We start from the raw sequence: 17,418 nt of genomic DNA, 5'->3' as shown, positions 1-17,418 counted from the left end.
TTGCCCATTTATCAATTGGAGAATGGCTTGATTTTTTGTACAATTGATTTAGCTCTTTATAAATATGAGTAATTAAACCTTTGTCAGAGGTTTCTATGAAGATTTTTTCCCAATTTGTTGTTTCCCTTCTGATTTTAGTTACATTGGTTTTGTTTGTTTGTTTGTACAAAAGCTTTTTAGTTTGATGTAGTCAAAATTATTTATTTTACATTTTGTGATTCTTTCTATGTCTTGCTTGGTTTTAAAGCCTTTCCCCTCCCAAAGGTGTGACATGTATACCATTCTGTGTTTACCCAATTTGCCCAATTTACTTATGGTTTCCTTCCTTATGTTTAAGTCACTCACCCATTTTGAATTTATCTTGATGTAGGGTGTGAGGTGTTGATCTATTCCTAGTCTCTCCCATACTGTCTTCCAAATTTCCCAGCAGTTTTTATCGAATAGTGGAACCCAGTACTTTTAAAATTTTTTGGTTATTTTTTTATTTATTATTATTTTTCCTTCAGTGACTTTATTTTATTCTCATCTTGAAATCCATAAAGTTGGTAGAGGATCTATTATAATCCCTAAAGTTATAGCTAGGGAGAAAGGAGTGTGGAGGTAATGGTGCATTTGGCAAAATTTCAGTAGGATACAAGAAACTTAAGGGCAAGTAGGTGACTCAGACCTGGAGTTAGGAAGATTTCTCTTCCTAAGTTCAAATCTGATCTCAGATACTAGCTTTGTGACCCTGAGCAAATAACTTAGCCCTGTTTGACTCAGTTTCCTCATCTGTTAAATGGTCCAGAGAAGAAAATGGGAAACCAATTTAGTATTGTTGTCAAGAAAACCCCAAATGGTCTGATGAAGTGTTGGATATGATAAAAAAAAAAATAGCAACCTGTTTAGGGATAGCTAAGCAGCTTTGTGGATAGAGTGCTGGACCAGGAGTCTTAGGCAAGTCACTTAATCCTGTTGCCTCAGTTTATTCTTTTTTAAAATGACCTAGAGGAGGAAATGGCAAATCACTCCAGTATCTTTGCCAAGAAAACCCCAAATGGTGCCATGATGAGTCAGATACCACTAAAATGACTGAACAATGAAAACAAGAAATGTAAGGAATGGAAAGGTTTTGTTTTATCTTTGTATTCCTAGTAAGAAGGAGAGCAAGGCATAGTCTGACAGGTTGAGGAGCTGATCTCTGAGTCATGTAGACTTGAGTTCAAATTCTAAAGCTGATAATGTGTCTCTGGGCCAACCACTTAATCTCTCAATGTTCCAGGCAACACTAAGCCTTTAGGGCAAAAACAGTTGCAGTTTTCTCACTGGGAGTTTCCTACATTAATGAAGTGCTGGGTCCAGACACCTCACTTACAAACAAACCTGTCACTGATCTTCCTTTTTTCTGTTCCTCCCATAAGACACTTAATCTCTTGGCTCTGGGCATTTTTCACTTAATGTTCTTCATACCTACAACTCTCTCTCTCCTAACCTCTACCTCCTGACTTTCTTGGCTTCAAGGCTCATCCCAAGTCCCCCTATCGATCTTTCTCAGCTTTCCTCACCATTAGTGTCTTTCCTCCAATTTCCTTTCATTTGCCCTGTACATATCTTTTAGATACATAATTATTTTCATGTTGTCTTCTGCATTAGAATATGAGCTCCTTGAGGGCAGGCATCATGTAGCACAGCACCTAGAATATAGTAAGCACTTAAATGTTTTACTACCTTTCAGCTAATAATGTTTTAAAGCTTATGAAATACAGTATACATTTTACATCATTTGACATAGCATTTGCATATCATACAACAACCCTGGAAGATAGGTGTTGTTATTATCCCCATTTAACAGTTGAGAAAATTGAGCCAGAGGTTGTGACTTGCCTAGCGTCACAGAGTCAGTAAACGTCTGAAGCAGGATTCAAACAGAGGTCTTCCCGACTTGAGTCTAGCACTCTACCCATTAGGACATCCAGTTGCTTTCAAGCACCAATAAGTGTTTAATCAAATTTGTTGAATTGAATAAAAGCAAGGAAGCAAAAATATAGGGAACATTAAGAGATCTTAATAATATTTAGTCAAAAATCCAAATAAGAGATTACTGGAGAACTGATTAAGACCTTATAAATCTACCTACTTCAAACCTCTCAATATATAAGGAAGTAAATATTTATGATGACTTGTTAGTAGGGCTGAGCAAGGCAAGTCTTTTTCCTCCAACTTATCTGTGCCATGAATACTGTGAACATCAAAGTAAAGACTACAGCTCCTTGAACTACAAATCTGTTGAACCTTGCCAATATCACCAGCATCTCTTTAGGCTTTCTTGGGGCTATGTTTAAGGATGAGCCTAGAACCACATAAAATCATTCATTAAAAAAAAAAAACAAAACCTTTAGTATCACTTCTAAGACAAAGAAGCAGCAATGGTCAGGCAATTGGGGTTAAGTGACTTGCTCAGGGTCATATAGCTAGGAAATACACGAGGCTAGATTTGAATCCTGGTCCCCCCAACTCCAGTCTTAGCTCTCTATTCACTGTGCTACCTAGCTGCCTCATATCACTAGTTTTGAAAAGAGCCTTAAAGATGACTTAGTCCAGCCCTCTCATTTTCCAGAGTAGGAAATATGTCTAACTTAGAGGTCAAGTCATTTCTCAAAGGCTGAACAGGCTAGGTTAATGGCAGAGCTAGAACCAGACGCAAGTGTTATACTATTTCCATAATAGTTTACTTTAGACAGTAGGATCATACCCTTAGGTACCTATTCTCCCTCCTATCTTTTCCTACATTGCACACAGTCTATAGCACTGTTAAGTTTTCATCATGTAAGCAGCTGTTTTAAATGATAACACTGTGACTCCAGAACTGGGAAAGTGTCTTACAGCTAAAAGATGTTAGTTCTCCATTTTCTCTTCTGTTTCCAGTTCTAATTGAAATCAGAGACTGTGTTGGAGCAAATCCCACATGTCTCAGACTCTATCTTTGTCTCTAACTTGAATTTACAAAGAAATTGAAATCCCAAGATTTAATGACAGGGTTATGTGTCACAGATCATAGTTTTAGAGCTGAATGACACCTTGTAAATCTACCTACTTCAAACCTCTCAATTTATAGATGAGAAAGCAGGAGCAGAAAGCTTTAGTAACTTGCTAAATATCATCAGGTAGCAAGTAACAGAGCTGGGATTTGAACTCAACTCCTTTGACTCCAAATCCAACACTTTTATTTTGTACTATTTTGTTATCTGACTTATAGGGGCAGGTAGGATAAGATGTAGAAAAATTGAACTTGAAAAGAAGACAATGAATATTTTTATCCTGACAAATATCTAGTATGTAACCAGATGGAACTTAAACACGTTTTAATTCTTTTGGAAAATTGCTTTCTCTTTAACTCAAAGTATCTTTTGTTTTTTGCTTTATTCTAACCCTAAAATACCTTTTTAACTCCATAAGTATAATCTAGAAAGTGGTAGGTATACTGTGCTAAACTAAAAGACTCTTCTGTTTATCAGCAAGCTGAACAAAATACGTGACTTTTCCAAATGCTAGATGAACTAATCAGAGCAGAAATGATGTCAAAGTCCAGAAGTGTTACTTGATGCTAATTCATGATTCATGATTCATGATTGTATAATGCCCTTTTTATGGTTAGCAACTGGGATAATGAAAAGAATTCTGGAGATTCCTTTTTTGGAATATTTAGCAGCATTGTGACCAACCATGTGATTGAAGTAATCTTCCAGATGATGAACTTTTATTGAACTATACCAACTAGTCCCACTCTATAAAATAGGTTGTCATTGAGTTAATTTATATAGACTTCAGAATCTCACAATTGTCTGGAGGTCAAACAATACAGCACAGCAGTATTTCAGAAGTGTTCAGTGAATTTAGTTTAAAAAATTAAGTGGTTGAGGAAAAATGAGTTACATTTAGGTTTTGTGTCAATAAAAACCCAGAGGGGACAGCTAGATGCCTCAATGGATTGAGGGCTGGAGATGGGTGGTTCTGGGTTGAAATCTGGACTCGGACACTTTTTAACTATGTGATCCTGGGAAAGTCACTTAACCCTATTGCCTAACCCTTCTTGTTCTTCTACCTTGGAACTGATATACAGTATTCGTTCTAAGACAGAATGTAAGGGTTTAAAATTTTTTTAAAAAACAAAACAAAACAAAAAGATCAGAGACAGGTGTCTCTAAATGGAACCTGCCTTTGGAGATAGATTTGCTTTCATTGGAAGTCTTAAAGAAGAGGCTGGTTGACCATTTGTTGGGGTATCTGGTAGAGGGGTTTCTTTTTTCAGGTATGGGCTGGACTAGGGGCAAATAGAATCCTTTACAAGTCTAAAATTCTGTTAACTGAAAAAAAATCACATTTTCTCTCTTAGCCTCAGTTCTTTTATTTGAATGCTAATTTTTTGGTCAGGTATGTTGTAAAGGGGACTGTTTTTATTGGGTATAGTTGGGATTTCATTGCCTCTGAACTCCCTTCCATCTCTGAAATTCTTTGATTCTAAGATCCTCTTGAGCTTTGAGCCCTGAATGATTCTTTGGGAAAATGGAGAGATTTCTCAGGAGTTTTATATGAAACACTAATGTATAACTTTTGTAGGCTGTAGAGATATAAAGGACTTTTAAGATCGTATATAGTCCATTCTCTACTATTAGCAATGCAATGATCCAGGACAATCCAGAGGAACTTATGAGAAAAATGCTATTCACATCCAGAGAAAGAACTGTTGGAGCAGAAATGCAGAAGAAAAACATATGATCAAGGTTTGATAGGTATATGATCAGGAATTTTGACTTTAAATGATCATTCTATTGCAGATATTAATAATATAGAAATAGGTTTTGAACAATGACACATGTATGACTCAATTGAATTGCTTGTCAGCTCTGGGAGGGAGGAGGGAAAAGGGGAGGGAAAGAACATGAATCATGTAACCATGTAAAATTTTTCTAAATTAATTAGTTAATAAAAAAGAAGGAAAAAAGATCAAATAGGCCAACCCCTCATTTTACTGATAAAGAAAATGAGACCCAGAGTGATTAAATAAATGACTTACCAAAGGTTACACAAGAAGCAAGTGATAGAGTTGGTATTTGAACTTGAATCTTTGGATTTCAAATCTGATCACTATACTCATGATTCAGAGACAAAAATAGTCCACCTCAGATGGATTGTGACTCAAATCAAGCAAAAATACTTATTGAGCATCTTCTACATATTTAACAGGCACAGTGAGCAGAAGTATAAAATAATAATAAAATATAGACCCTGCCCTTAAGAAACTTGCTGTCTATTTAAAAACAATTTTATTAATAGAATTGATTTCTAGGGACCTCAGGTCCTTCCTCCCCTTCCCACCCCACAGAAGGCATCATCCAGGAAACAGTTTATATATGTATATACATATATATTATATCTTTCATATTTCCAATTTTCAGTTCATTTTCTGGAGCTGAACATTCACAAGTTATTCAAATATTAAATCTGTAGCTATACATAATGTTCTCTTCGTTCTACTCATTTCCCTCTTCATTACCTCATGTAGTTCTTTCCAAGTTTTAAAAAAAATTAATCTGCTCATTGTTTCTTATAGCACAGTAATATTTCATCACAATCATATACCATAATTTGTTTAGCCATTGCCCAATTGATAAATTTCCCCTTGATTTCTGATTCTTTACCACCACAAAGAGAGCTGCCATAAATATTTTGGAACTTATAGTTTCCTTTCCTTTCCTTTCCCTCGATTTCCTTGGGAAACATATTGCTGTGCCTAAGGGTGTACACAATTTTATAGCTTTGAGTTTTATTTATACAAAAAATTTTCAGTTTAATGTACTCAAGTTATCCATTTTACATTTCATGATACTCTCCATCTTTTGTTTACTCATAAATTCCTTTCCTATTGGTAAATTGTAAAAAAATGAAAATAAATCTCATAATTGTAAATCGGAAATAGGTATCATGAGCCCTGCTCTTCTTTGCCATCTATTTGAAAGAGCAATGCCAACACACTCGAAACAATTAGGAAAAATACAAAAATGACCAAGATTGCATGAAGGATGTCAAATGAATGCAAAGATGTGATGATCTTACATGTGATGTGGTTTTTTCCTTTTAAAAAGTTTTATTAATGTGTTTTTATTTTATAAATATTTAGATTATTCCCACTTTGTAATAGTTCTCTTGTAACAAAATTAAATAGCTCAATAAAGCTAATATTACAGTGACATGTTCTATAAGTACAGTTAACATTTCATATCTATAGTATTCCACCTTGTCCCTTCCCTCCCCCAACCTCTCTATTTAACAAAAATGACCAGAAATTGGTTTTTCTCCATTTTGATTGACTGTGTATATTTGTTACACATTCTGCTTCTATTGCTGTTGATTCTTGTCTTTTTTAAACCCTTATCTTCTGTCTTAGAATCACTACAGGTATTGATTCCAAGGTGGAAGAATGATAAGAGCTAGGCAATTGAGGTTAAATGACTTGCTAAGGTCACATAGCTAGGAAGTGTCTGAGGTTAGTTTGAACCCAGGTCCTTTCATCTTCAGATCTGACTATCCACTGAACTACCTAGCTGCTCCACTTTTAATTGCTTTCAATTTATCTAACATATAGCTTACTTATACATAATTGTTTGTATATTCTTTTCCTACTTAGTATACTCTGTGAAGGCAGAAGTTATTTTTGCTTTTCTTTGTAGCCCCAGAACTTAGTACAGTGAAGTCCATAATGCATGCTTTGTTTACTTGATGACTCTGAAAAATAATGGCACTGTTATTTGTATGCCTTTTTGAACTATCGCTTTCTCACAGAATAATGTGTACATAAATCTTAATGAACTTGTGTAGAATTCTTGATGGGTTTCATTTGACCGTTGCAATTTCCACATGTTTTTCTGATAGGTGTTCTTTTGCATGTCATGGGAGATGCACTAGGATCTGTGGTAGTGGTAATCGCTGCTATCATCTTCTATGTGCTTCCTTTGGATGTAAATGCTCCATGTAACTGGCAGTGCTACATTGACCCAAGCCTCACTATTATCATGGTCATCATCATTTTGTCATCTGCCTTTCCACTCATCAAGGAGACAGCATCCATTTTGCTACAGATGGTTCCCAAAGGCATCAATTTGGAAGAATTGGGTAAGATGAGTTTGGTTTTAATCTGTGGTACCTTTATCAATATAATTTAAAAAACCCTTATCTTTCTTTTTGAAATCAATACAAAATATTGGTTCCAAGGCAGAACAGTGGTAAGGGGCTAGACAGTGGGGATCAAGTGACTTGCCCAAGGTCACACAGCTAGGAAGTGTCTGAGGCCAAATTTGAACCCAGGACCTCCCATCTCTAGCTCTGGTTCTCCATACACTGAGCCACCTGCTTGCCCCTTCACAATATAATTTTAATAATCGAGATGGACATATGAACTCAACCTACAGTTTCATTGATATCTCAGATGAGGAAATTCCAATACCAAAAGAGTTTGGCATCTATTTACTAATGTATAGTCTTAGTTGCCTAGAGCCTTTTGACATTAAATGACTTGCCCATGTTCACATAGCCAGTGTGAGGTGAGACATGAACCCAGGTCTTACTGGCTTCTAGGTCAGCTCTCTATCCACTATGCCACACTCCTAGGGAGATTTTTTATTTATGTATTCTGAACTCCTCAGTATTCTAGAGTGGTAGAAACTCAAGCATATATTTGCATTCATATGCAAGAATTTGTTTCCTTTTTGTTTTGTGTTTCTATGAATTGAGACCATGGAACTCTAATAGTCAACACTTGTTCTATTCACCCTTATGAGATGAATGAAATGATTCCTTCAATGCCCCTTTGTCAAGAACCTTTGTTCTCTTGTTGCTCCTAGGCAAACAAGCATTTATGTTCTAGGTTCAGCATATTTGCTAGTTGAATTTTTATGTATGGCCAAGGTAGTCTATTGCAGAATGTGAAAATAGCTGGATTAAAATTCAGATCATTCTTGACCTCTTTTTGGGCTGATCTGAGTTTCTTTGCCGAGTCCACCACAAAGGTTTCTGATTTTGTTAGACAGGTTGTGTAAATCTGAGCTCCAGATCTGAGTATATTATTTTTTAAAAATGTTAAGTGAAATGACTGTGGGAATAATCCAAATGTTGTCAGGGTAAAGTCATTATGCCATTTTTCAGGTGGTAGCTGCCACAAGACAAGAAAATGGAATATATATTAATATAGTACAGGTTTATTATTTTAAAAATAAATTTAAAATCTTTGTCTTTTTTTAATATCACCAAAATTTTTCCTAGTATTTCTCCTCCTGTCTCCCAGAGAGTCATGCCATATTACAAATAATATTCTAAAGACCAAAAAAAGGAAGAAGTAAGCAAAACTAATAATATATTAAAAAAATTCAAAATATCTGCAATGTATTCCACTCATGGCCTTTTCCCCTCTGAAAGTCAATGGGATAGGTATATCTAATCATATCTTCTTTGGAACCAGGCTTTTTTGTGATTTTTCAGCATTTATTACTGATTATTTTGTGGTTATTCTTTTCATTTACATTATTATAGTCATTGTATGCATTGCTTTCTTGGCTTGTGCAAATTTATTATTGCTGTATTTACCAATGCAATATATAAGTTTGAATTGGTCAACCAACAAACATTTATTAAGCCCTAGGTGGCACAGTGGATAGAGTGCTAGGTCTGGAATCAGGAAGATCTGAGTCCAAATCCAGCCTTAGATACTAGCTGTGTGGCTCTGGGAAAAGTCACTTATGCTTTTTTTTAGCTTTCATTTCCTCAACTGTAAATGAGGATAATAATAGTACCTACCTGGAAGATTATTAGTGAGGTAATATTTGTAAAAAGTGCTTAGCAGTGCCTGACACATAGAAGACATTATGTAAAGGCTTATTCCCGTGCCTTCCTCATTCCCGTACTAGGCAGTGGGGATATAAAAACACAAACTAAACAGTTTCTGTCTCAGTGAGCTTACATTCTATTGGGGAGAAAGCATGTATACTTAAGTATGTACAAATATATTTAAAATATAAAATATGACGCAAGGAAAAGATGGAGATAGTATTAATAACAATAATATTCCACTAGTAGCCCAGCTAATGGGATTATGAGTCCCACTATGAGACTCCAAAGACCTGGCACTCTGATCTTATAAAGGCTAATTTACTTTCTGGGTTAGCTCACATACTAGCAGGGAAGAATGAGGATCTTCCATCTCCAGACACTGGGTGTTTTCACTGGCTATCTCTATGCCTCAAAAGCTCTCCCTACTCATCTCCAACTCCTGGCTTCCCAGACTTCTTTTAAATCCCAGCTAAAATTTCACTTTAAATTTTTTGTATTTTTTTGTATATTTTTTTGTATTTTTGTATATTTTTGTATAACTAGGTACTTTCTCCTTTTTTATTTTCTTTTTTATACAGACCCAGTTGTGCTATTGCAGGATCAAAGGATATGTAGGGATTTTATAGCCCTTTGGGCAGTTCCAAATTGCCCTCCAGAATGGTTAGATCAATTCACGACTCCAACCAACAATGCATTAGTGTCTCAATTTTTCCACATCCCCTCCAACATTTATCTCTTTTCTTTATTGCCATCCTGGCCAATCTTTTTTTTTTTTAATATATTTTATTTGATCATTTCCAAGCATTATTCATTAAAGACATAGATCATTTTCTTTTCCTCCCCCCCACCCCCCATAGCCGACGCGTAAGTCCACTGGGCATTAGATGTTTTCTTGATTTGAACCCATTGCTTTGTTGATGGTATTTGCATTAGAGTGTTCATTTAGAGTCCATCCTCTGTCATGTTCCCTCAACCGCTGTATTCAGGCAGTTGCTTTTTCTCGGTGTTTCCACTCCCATAGTTTATCCTTTGCTTATGAATGGTGTTTTTTTCTCCTGGATCCCTGCAAGTTGTTCAGGGACATTACACCGCCACTAATGGAGAAGTCCATTACGTTCGATTATACCACAGTGTATTAGTCTCTGTGTACAATGTTCTCCTGGTTCTGCTCCTCTCGCTCTGCATCACTTCCTGGAGGTTGTTCCAGTCTCCATGGAACTCCTCCACTTTATTATTCCTTTTAGCACAATAGTATTCCATCACCAACATATACCACAGTTTGTTCAGCCATTCCCCAATTGATGGGCATCCCCTCGTTTTCCAGTTTTTGGCCACCACAAAGAGCGCAGCTATGAATATTTTTGTACAAGTCTTTGTGTCCATTATCTCTTTGGGGTACAGACCCAGCAGTGCTATGGCTGGGTCAAAGGGTAGATATTCTTTTAGCACCCTTTGGGCATAGTTCCAAATTGCCCTCCAGAATGGTTCATCCTGGCCAATCTTATAGATGTGACACTTGGTGATTTTTGATGCAGTACAGTAAAAAGAACAGTAGAGGCAGAAGAGAGAGACTTGGCTTTAGATTGAAATTCCAATTGTGATATCCAATGATTTTTTTAATCCAGAGCCAAGTACTTAACACTCTTAGCTTCATTTTCCCTCATCTAAAAAATGGGGATAGTAAAACTTATATATTTTTGGAATTATTGTGGACAAAGTGATTTGTAAACCTTAAAATATAGAAATAGGGGGAGGGGATATTTGCTTGGGACATAATTGATTTTCTTATTGGTAGTAAGAATTTTCTTACCTTGTAAAGAGTGATAAAGAGTGATTTAAACTAAATAAAATTGTATAAGTTCATGCAGAAAAATTTAAATGGGCTCCATGTGTCTTTTAGTTTTGTTGGCCAGAACTCTTGGTAAATAACTTTTCTTTGCTATCTTTATAAAATTCTCAGTCTTCATTCTGGTACTCATCTGCATACCATCTGCTCTTTTCTCTTCTAGTGAGCAAGCTATCCAATGTGGCTGGAGTTAACAGCATACATGAAGTGCATGTCTGGGAACTTGTAAGTGGGAAAAACATTGCCACTCTTCACATCAAGTGCCAAAAGGGCAAAGATTACCGAGATGCCAATTTCAAAATGCGAGAAATTTTCCACAGTGTGGGGATCCACAATGTAACTATCCAGCCAGAATATGTGGACCAAAAGGAATCCTTGGAGCAGGAATGGATGCTTTTCTGCAACTCACCCTGCATCTCCAAAGCCTGTGTGAAACAGCTCTGCTGTCCTCCTGAAACACAACCACTTACCCATGTCAATGGTTGTACAGAGCCCAATGGTTTCCCCCCAACTGCAACATACAGAAGTGATGGTTTAAGTATAAATGAAACAGCTGCAATTGTCATTGAAGCGGACGGTCTGAGTGACAGTGGGCAAGCTGCTAAAAAGGTGCAAGGAGATCTGGTCTTTGTCAATAGCACACATTTTTAATTTGGTTTTGACATTGAAAGTCACTGATTGAGAAAAGAAGTTTAGCCATCAGTCAGCTCTAGTTATGTGGGAAGGGCTCCCTGAGCTGTCACCATCGACCAAATTAATAATTTAATTCTGTGTTAAAATAAGGTGTTAAGTCCTTTTAAAAATATTTGGCAGTTTTAAGATTCACAAGCCTTTCCCACACACCATCCTGGGCAGGTGAACATTGTTAGACTTATTCACATGCTTATCTGAACATCTTTTTAATAGATTTTGTTTGAGCAATTATTTCCTGAGATAAATTGAGAAAGTATAGAAACAACATGAATTGCAGACTAGAATTCAATGAGTTTGGAGGATTAGGATTTGAACCACCTTCCCCTTCCTTGCGGTCATTTTTGACTGAGTTCTACTCCAGCCCACTCTGAAGTGAGCTGATGAATATGCCTATTTATTTAAAAAATATGTGGAAGCTCATAATAGTTATGTTTTCCTAAGACCCAACATAATAGTAATAAATTTCACAGTGGTGTTCTACCCTTCCCCTCCATCTCTCAACACCTTGGTTTATATTTGAAAGAGAATAAAAGAAGGACTCAATAATCTGGAAAAGGCTCTCAGGAATATTGGAAGGGATCATTGAGTTCAACAGAAAAAAAGGTTTTTTTTTCCCCCCTTAGTAACATATTTGCTTTCAAAGATGGAGAAAAAGTGATTCTTGTTTTTTTCCCCCTTACTTCCTTTATTTTTTTATTTTATGAAGATAACCACAACTATAGGGTCAAGAAGTATTGAGTAAAGATTTTTCTCTCTTTATATTTTCAGAAAATAAACCCATATTTAGGGTAGCATACATTTCCTGTTTTGCACAGTCAGTCTATCCATTTGGGGCTACTCTCTTTTATTGCTTTGATCAAGACCTAGCCATTCATTTGAATCTTCCTTCAGGCATTCTCTTAGATGATCTCATATGTTCTCTCTGTCATTAGCCAGAAGAAGGAAATCATCATTCAGATCTTTAAATATGAGACATTTAAATTTTCATTTTTATTGAATAAATAAGCTAGTTTGTAGCCCTATACCCAGTCTAGTCAGTGATTTTCCTTTAATTATGCATCTTTTCATGTATTTATTTAACTTGTCATTTTTAGTAAATTGATAGGAAAAATGTATGTTAGCAGAAAGAAAGAAACAGAGATTTATTTAATTATAACTTTGTAAGTATTCTGAGGGGTTTGAAACTTTCTTTTGTTTCTGAATTGTCCACCCAATTGAAATAGACATACAATTAATATATGGTTCCAACTTTGTTATTGTTGAAGGGCACATCATCCTTTTAATTGTTATTTAAATATCAGTATTTTATTGGAGTGTGAGAATAAGGAGTTGTTTAAGCTTGGAGCCTCCCATGATAGGTGATGGGGTTAGGTAAAGAAGCAGCTTTTTAAGACATTTTACATCTGAGCCCTCTTAATATGTTAGCACATGAATTTCCTGTTATACTGAGTCAGTAAAGGCAATAGCATTTTCCAATTTAATTTAGACTAGTTCATATTCTCTTAGTGAGTTCTAGGGACAAGAACAATTACATTAACTCAGATGAAAAATATAATTTCCTCCTTGTTGCTGCTTGAAAATGTATCCGATTTTCTTATCCAAGTCTTCTGCCATGAGAGAGGGAAATTGAAAACCGACTTCATGGATTTTCAATTCCCAGAGAGTATTTCTACCCCCTTGGTAGATATGGCAATATGCACTTTATAGCTTTTCAGAAAGTTTTATAGCAAAATTGAACTAGCAAAAACAAAAACAAAAAAAAAACAAAAAAACCCAACCCATTAAGACATAGTACAAATGAACACAAAGTAGGAAACCATGCGAAGTTTATATTGCTAATATCTTGGACATATTCTACTATTTTAAATATTAATGAAGGTGGCTTTGCAAACCTGCAACCAAAGAAATAATTTGGCTTTTCTTATCATCTTAAATGAGTAACTTTTGTAACATTCTGCTAATACAAGGGTGGTATAGTTTTGTGAAAATTGTATTAATAGATTGTACGTTGGCTAGCCGCCAAATAGCTTTTAAGATTTTGTGTGTGTGTGTGTGTGTGTGTGTGTGTGTGTGTGTGTAAAATTCTGTTAGCTGCCTATTTTGAAATGTGGGAAAAAAACCTCTGCCTCCAATATATTAAGTACCATTTAAGAAAATGTGTCCCATTCACACTGCTAAAAGTACTGAAACCATTTTGTAATTAAATAATAATGCATTGTTTCAATTTAGTCTGACAAACATTTACCAAGTGTCTGCCCTGTGCAAGATACTGTGCTAGGTACCACATTGGTTGACACTATTAAGAATGCTGAATATTTGGGTAACGATGAAATAGATTCCTTTTTGTTTTTGATCAAACAGATCCTTTTTTTTTTCTGGAGTAGAAAAACATCATACTTATCCTTTCTCTATTTATCTGCCTTTCCCCGTCTTCATTTCTAACCCCTGCCTTCATATGCAGAAGTATTTTCCCCTAATCTCTATTCCTTCCCCTCCCCCCATCTCCATCTGCTAACCTATTATTGGCGGCAGCAGCAGCAAAATATTTCTCTGAAACCAGACAAATATCTGTTTGATGTTTCTTTTTGTCTAGAATACCTGAAAATGATTTTATTTTTCAAAGAATATAATTTTCAAAAATTCTCCAAACATCTTTCATGTGGGTTAATTTGAGGCAAGCTGCTTGCTACCCTGTAATGCATTAAGAAAATGTCATCCATATATATCCATCTATATATATATATATAGCTATCTAGTGGGTTACATTCAGCCCTTAGCATAGTGCCTGGCATATACTAGGTGCTTATTAAATGCTTGTTGGCTTGACTTGATTTATTTAGTATAGTAAATATTATACTTTTGAATAAATCAGGAGGTACAAGAATAAGATGAATCTGTGAAGCTAGGACAAATAATGAGGGAATATATGAGGCAGATTTTGATAATATGACAAAAATTGTTTTTAATGACGAATAGAGATATTAAAAAGGAAATGGGCTGCCTCATGAAGTCTTTTATCCTTGAGAATATTCAAGCAGAAACACGTGATTAGTTATGTGTCAGACTTTAAAATACCCTTTACATTATTTTGGCCCCAGTTCAAGGAAATATTAGCTCTGTTTTTATTTTGAAACTTTATTTTCTAAATAAAGGAGTATAGATTTAGTACTGCACGGATCTCAGGAGGTCATCTAGCCCACCTCCATCATCTTATAGTGGAAGAAATTGAGGAAGTTCTATGACTTCCAGGGCTCAGAGTCATACAAAGTACTAATCATCAGGATTTGATGATTACTTTAATCCTTTAATCAAAGGATTTGAATATCGTCAATCTAATTACAAAAATATGAAGATATTCCTCTACCCTGTGCTGCCTGTGGACAAAAGACAGGATCACTAATGACAAATGGTTCTTTATCAATTCTCTATTAAATAAATATTTAATATAGAGTTAGTACCAGCAAGCTTCACTTCAAGTGGAACTGTTTCATTACATCATATTTCCTCTCAGGTTATTGATAAAGTGTCTGTCCAAAAGGGAGAGAAATGATTTGAGTAAATATATTAGGAAAGAGATGGCTTGCATTGTATCCAGATCTAGAAAATGATTAATTCCCACAGGCAACTATGTAAAAGCAGCATGGTGCAGTGGAAAGAGAGCTGGGCTAGGAGCCAGAGGACCCAGGATTGACCTTGAACAAATTGCTTTATCTCTGGGCTTTATTTTTCTTATCTAGAAAATGGGGAAATGAAAATAGAAAGTATTTGACTGAATGATCCTGAAGATGTCTTCTGTCTCTAAATCTACATAGTATATAATGTCTATCCATATTTACTATTGTGCTTTCTTTCCTGGCTGAAAAAAAAAACTCTACTTATGAATAAATCAAAAGACACAGGAATTAGGAGAATTTGTTAAGACCAATAGTGAAGGAATACAATGAGGCAGATTTGGATCTAATCTCCCTCCAGAATTTATGACAATTAGAGATGTTCACATGGAATGGGCTGCCTTATAATAGTGCCTCTGGTCCTGAGAGTGTTCAAGCAGAAACTGGATAGTCTTGTGTCAGAAATTTCTGCATTAAAGCATTGAGACTAAGTGACAAATAAAAGCCCATCAGGTCTCTGTGATTCTATAGAATGGACACTTTCTTTTAAAGTAATCACTGTTCTGGAGAATTGTATTTTCGCAAATTGTTTATTGTGAGGTGACCTTTGGAATATGCTTATGATCTTACCTATATTTTGTTTAAGAGCCTTAAATAAAAATCTAGAAGTTGAGAAAACACATAGTTCTATCACAGAGATTGACCATAAGTGAAAAGTGATTGGGTGATAAATTCAGCTAGTTATCTCAGTACTCCATGATTATTAACTTAAATTCAATTCATTCCAATGATAACTACTGTTAGCTAAGAAGTTACTCTGAAAGCTTCCTGGTCATTTATGTCTAACCTTATTCTTTCCCCATTCTCCTTATATTTATTTTTAGATGTTAAATATCTATTTTCTTCCTTTTCCTCTGTAGAATCAAAATTCTAAAAAAAAACCAACCTCACTTTTTACTATCTTTATGTTGGGATTGTTTGTTTTAGAGTGAGGAAAAATGACTTGTTTAAGATTTCATTTTTTCTCAGTCATGTGATCAGCCAACATCTGCATAACTTGTTCTACAGCTTCATGGTACCTCTGTGCCTTTAATCTGAGTTGCTCAATGTATTTGTAGCCTTTAGGTAGGATAAGATGGTAGAACTATAAAGAACAAAATCATCATCAGACTGTAAGCATCCTGTGGCATTTAAACATTTTGAGGGATCTAGAATCTCACTGATGCGGTATAAGATGGGTGTTTGGTCTATCACCAGGTATTTTATTCTGGACCAGTTTGTTGAAATAGGATTTTATCAAATATTATTTGGGAGAAGAATCAGAAATCTTCTTTTGCCAAATTCCAGAAATTGTTCCTGGGCTGTGACTTGCAGTGGAAATCCATATGGATAGGACAATACTTCTTCAAAGAGGGGGGAAGCCAAATGGAGTTGTGAGCTTTTGTTACAGTATTGTGGAGTTTTGTTGCCTAAAATCTTTCTTAGTCCTCACGGACAATTCCCACCCCCAACCCCCAAATGTAACCGTGACATTAGGGAGAAATCCTTTATGAACCTCTCCAATGTAAAGGTTTGATAATTTGTTATTAACCTGCATGTGAAATTCCTCAGTAATTTATGTGCATTAATGTGTATTTTTTAAAGTGAAAGAAGTTCAATGGTGCTATAAATAAAAATGTTATTTTTAAAATAAAAACAGAACTAAGATGTGTTTATGGATATAGGTACTTTGAGATAGCTGAGCTGGTGCCCTCCATGGTAGTTACCATAGTAATCCAATTACTCCACTCCTCCTCAGCTGGATTTATCAGTATTTCAGGTCTGGCTTATACATTTTCTTTCAAGCACAGTTGATGGATGTCCACCCAAATACATGCACACATGTACACATACACATATACATACCCTGGCAGGGTATCTAGGTTGAGGGAAAGACATTACTTGTATTGTTAATCATCATTGTCATCATACCTCATATTTTATAATGCTTTATAGCAATCCAAAGTACTTTTGCAGTGTGTTAGACTATCACTTAGAAAGATCTGGATTCTGATAAATTAGAGGGTTTGACTATCATTAGTCCTTTGATATTCCCCCCAGGAGGAGTCCATAGTTTATTGGTTGAAAAAGAACAGCATGTGGAGAGACAGCTTTCATCAAAAATAAGAAATACTAGATCAATATAATTTTTTTTGTCAACCTGGTATATCAAAAAAGGGCCAAAATTGAAGTTAGGACATTATTGTACCACCATTTCTTTAGAATCTCAATCCTAATTTGATTTTTGATCTGTTGAAGACACAAGGAGTTCCTTCATATAGTGCAGTGATGTCCAAACTTTTAGAGACTGAGTGCCCAAACTGTAACCTCACACCACATATGAGCCCCCCACCTTACCTCAGACAGTGG

At 35.5% G+C, this 17,418-nt stretch overlaps 1 protein-coding gene across 2 annotated transcripts in view; it reads left to right on the top strand.

Moving 5' to 3' along the window:
• The window catches only part of SLC30A10 (solute carrier family 30 member 10), a 62,449-nt gene extending 45,744 nt beyond the window's left edge, over nucleotides 1–16,705 (top strand). For both annotated transcript variants that reach the window (XM_056815958.1, XM_001375521.4), the window contains exons 3-4: nucleotides 6,910–7,149; nucleotides 10,869–16,705. In XM_056815958.1, the coding sequence (XP_056671936.1) occupies nucleotides 6,910–7,149; nucleotides 10,869–11,356 (728 nt within the window). In that variant the 3' untranslated portion in view covers nucleotides 11,357–16,705. The remainder of the gene's footprint in view (nucleotides 1–6,909; nucleotides 7,150–10,868) is intronic.
• Nucleotides 16,706–17,418: the final 713 nt, after the last annotated feature.

This window comes from Monodelphis domestica, chromosome 2, assembly GCF_027887165.1.
Source record: "Monodelphis domestica isolate mMonDom1 chromosome 2, mMonDom1.pri, whole genome shotgun sequence".
Classification (NCBI taxonomy): Eukaryota; Metazoa; Chordata; class Mammalia; order Didelphimorphia; family Didelphidae; genus Monodelphis; species Monodelphis domestica.
Note: the sequence above shows the minus strand (reverse complement) of the source record. Positions and strands in the feature narration are given on the sequence as shown.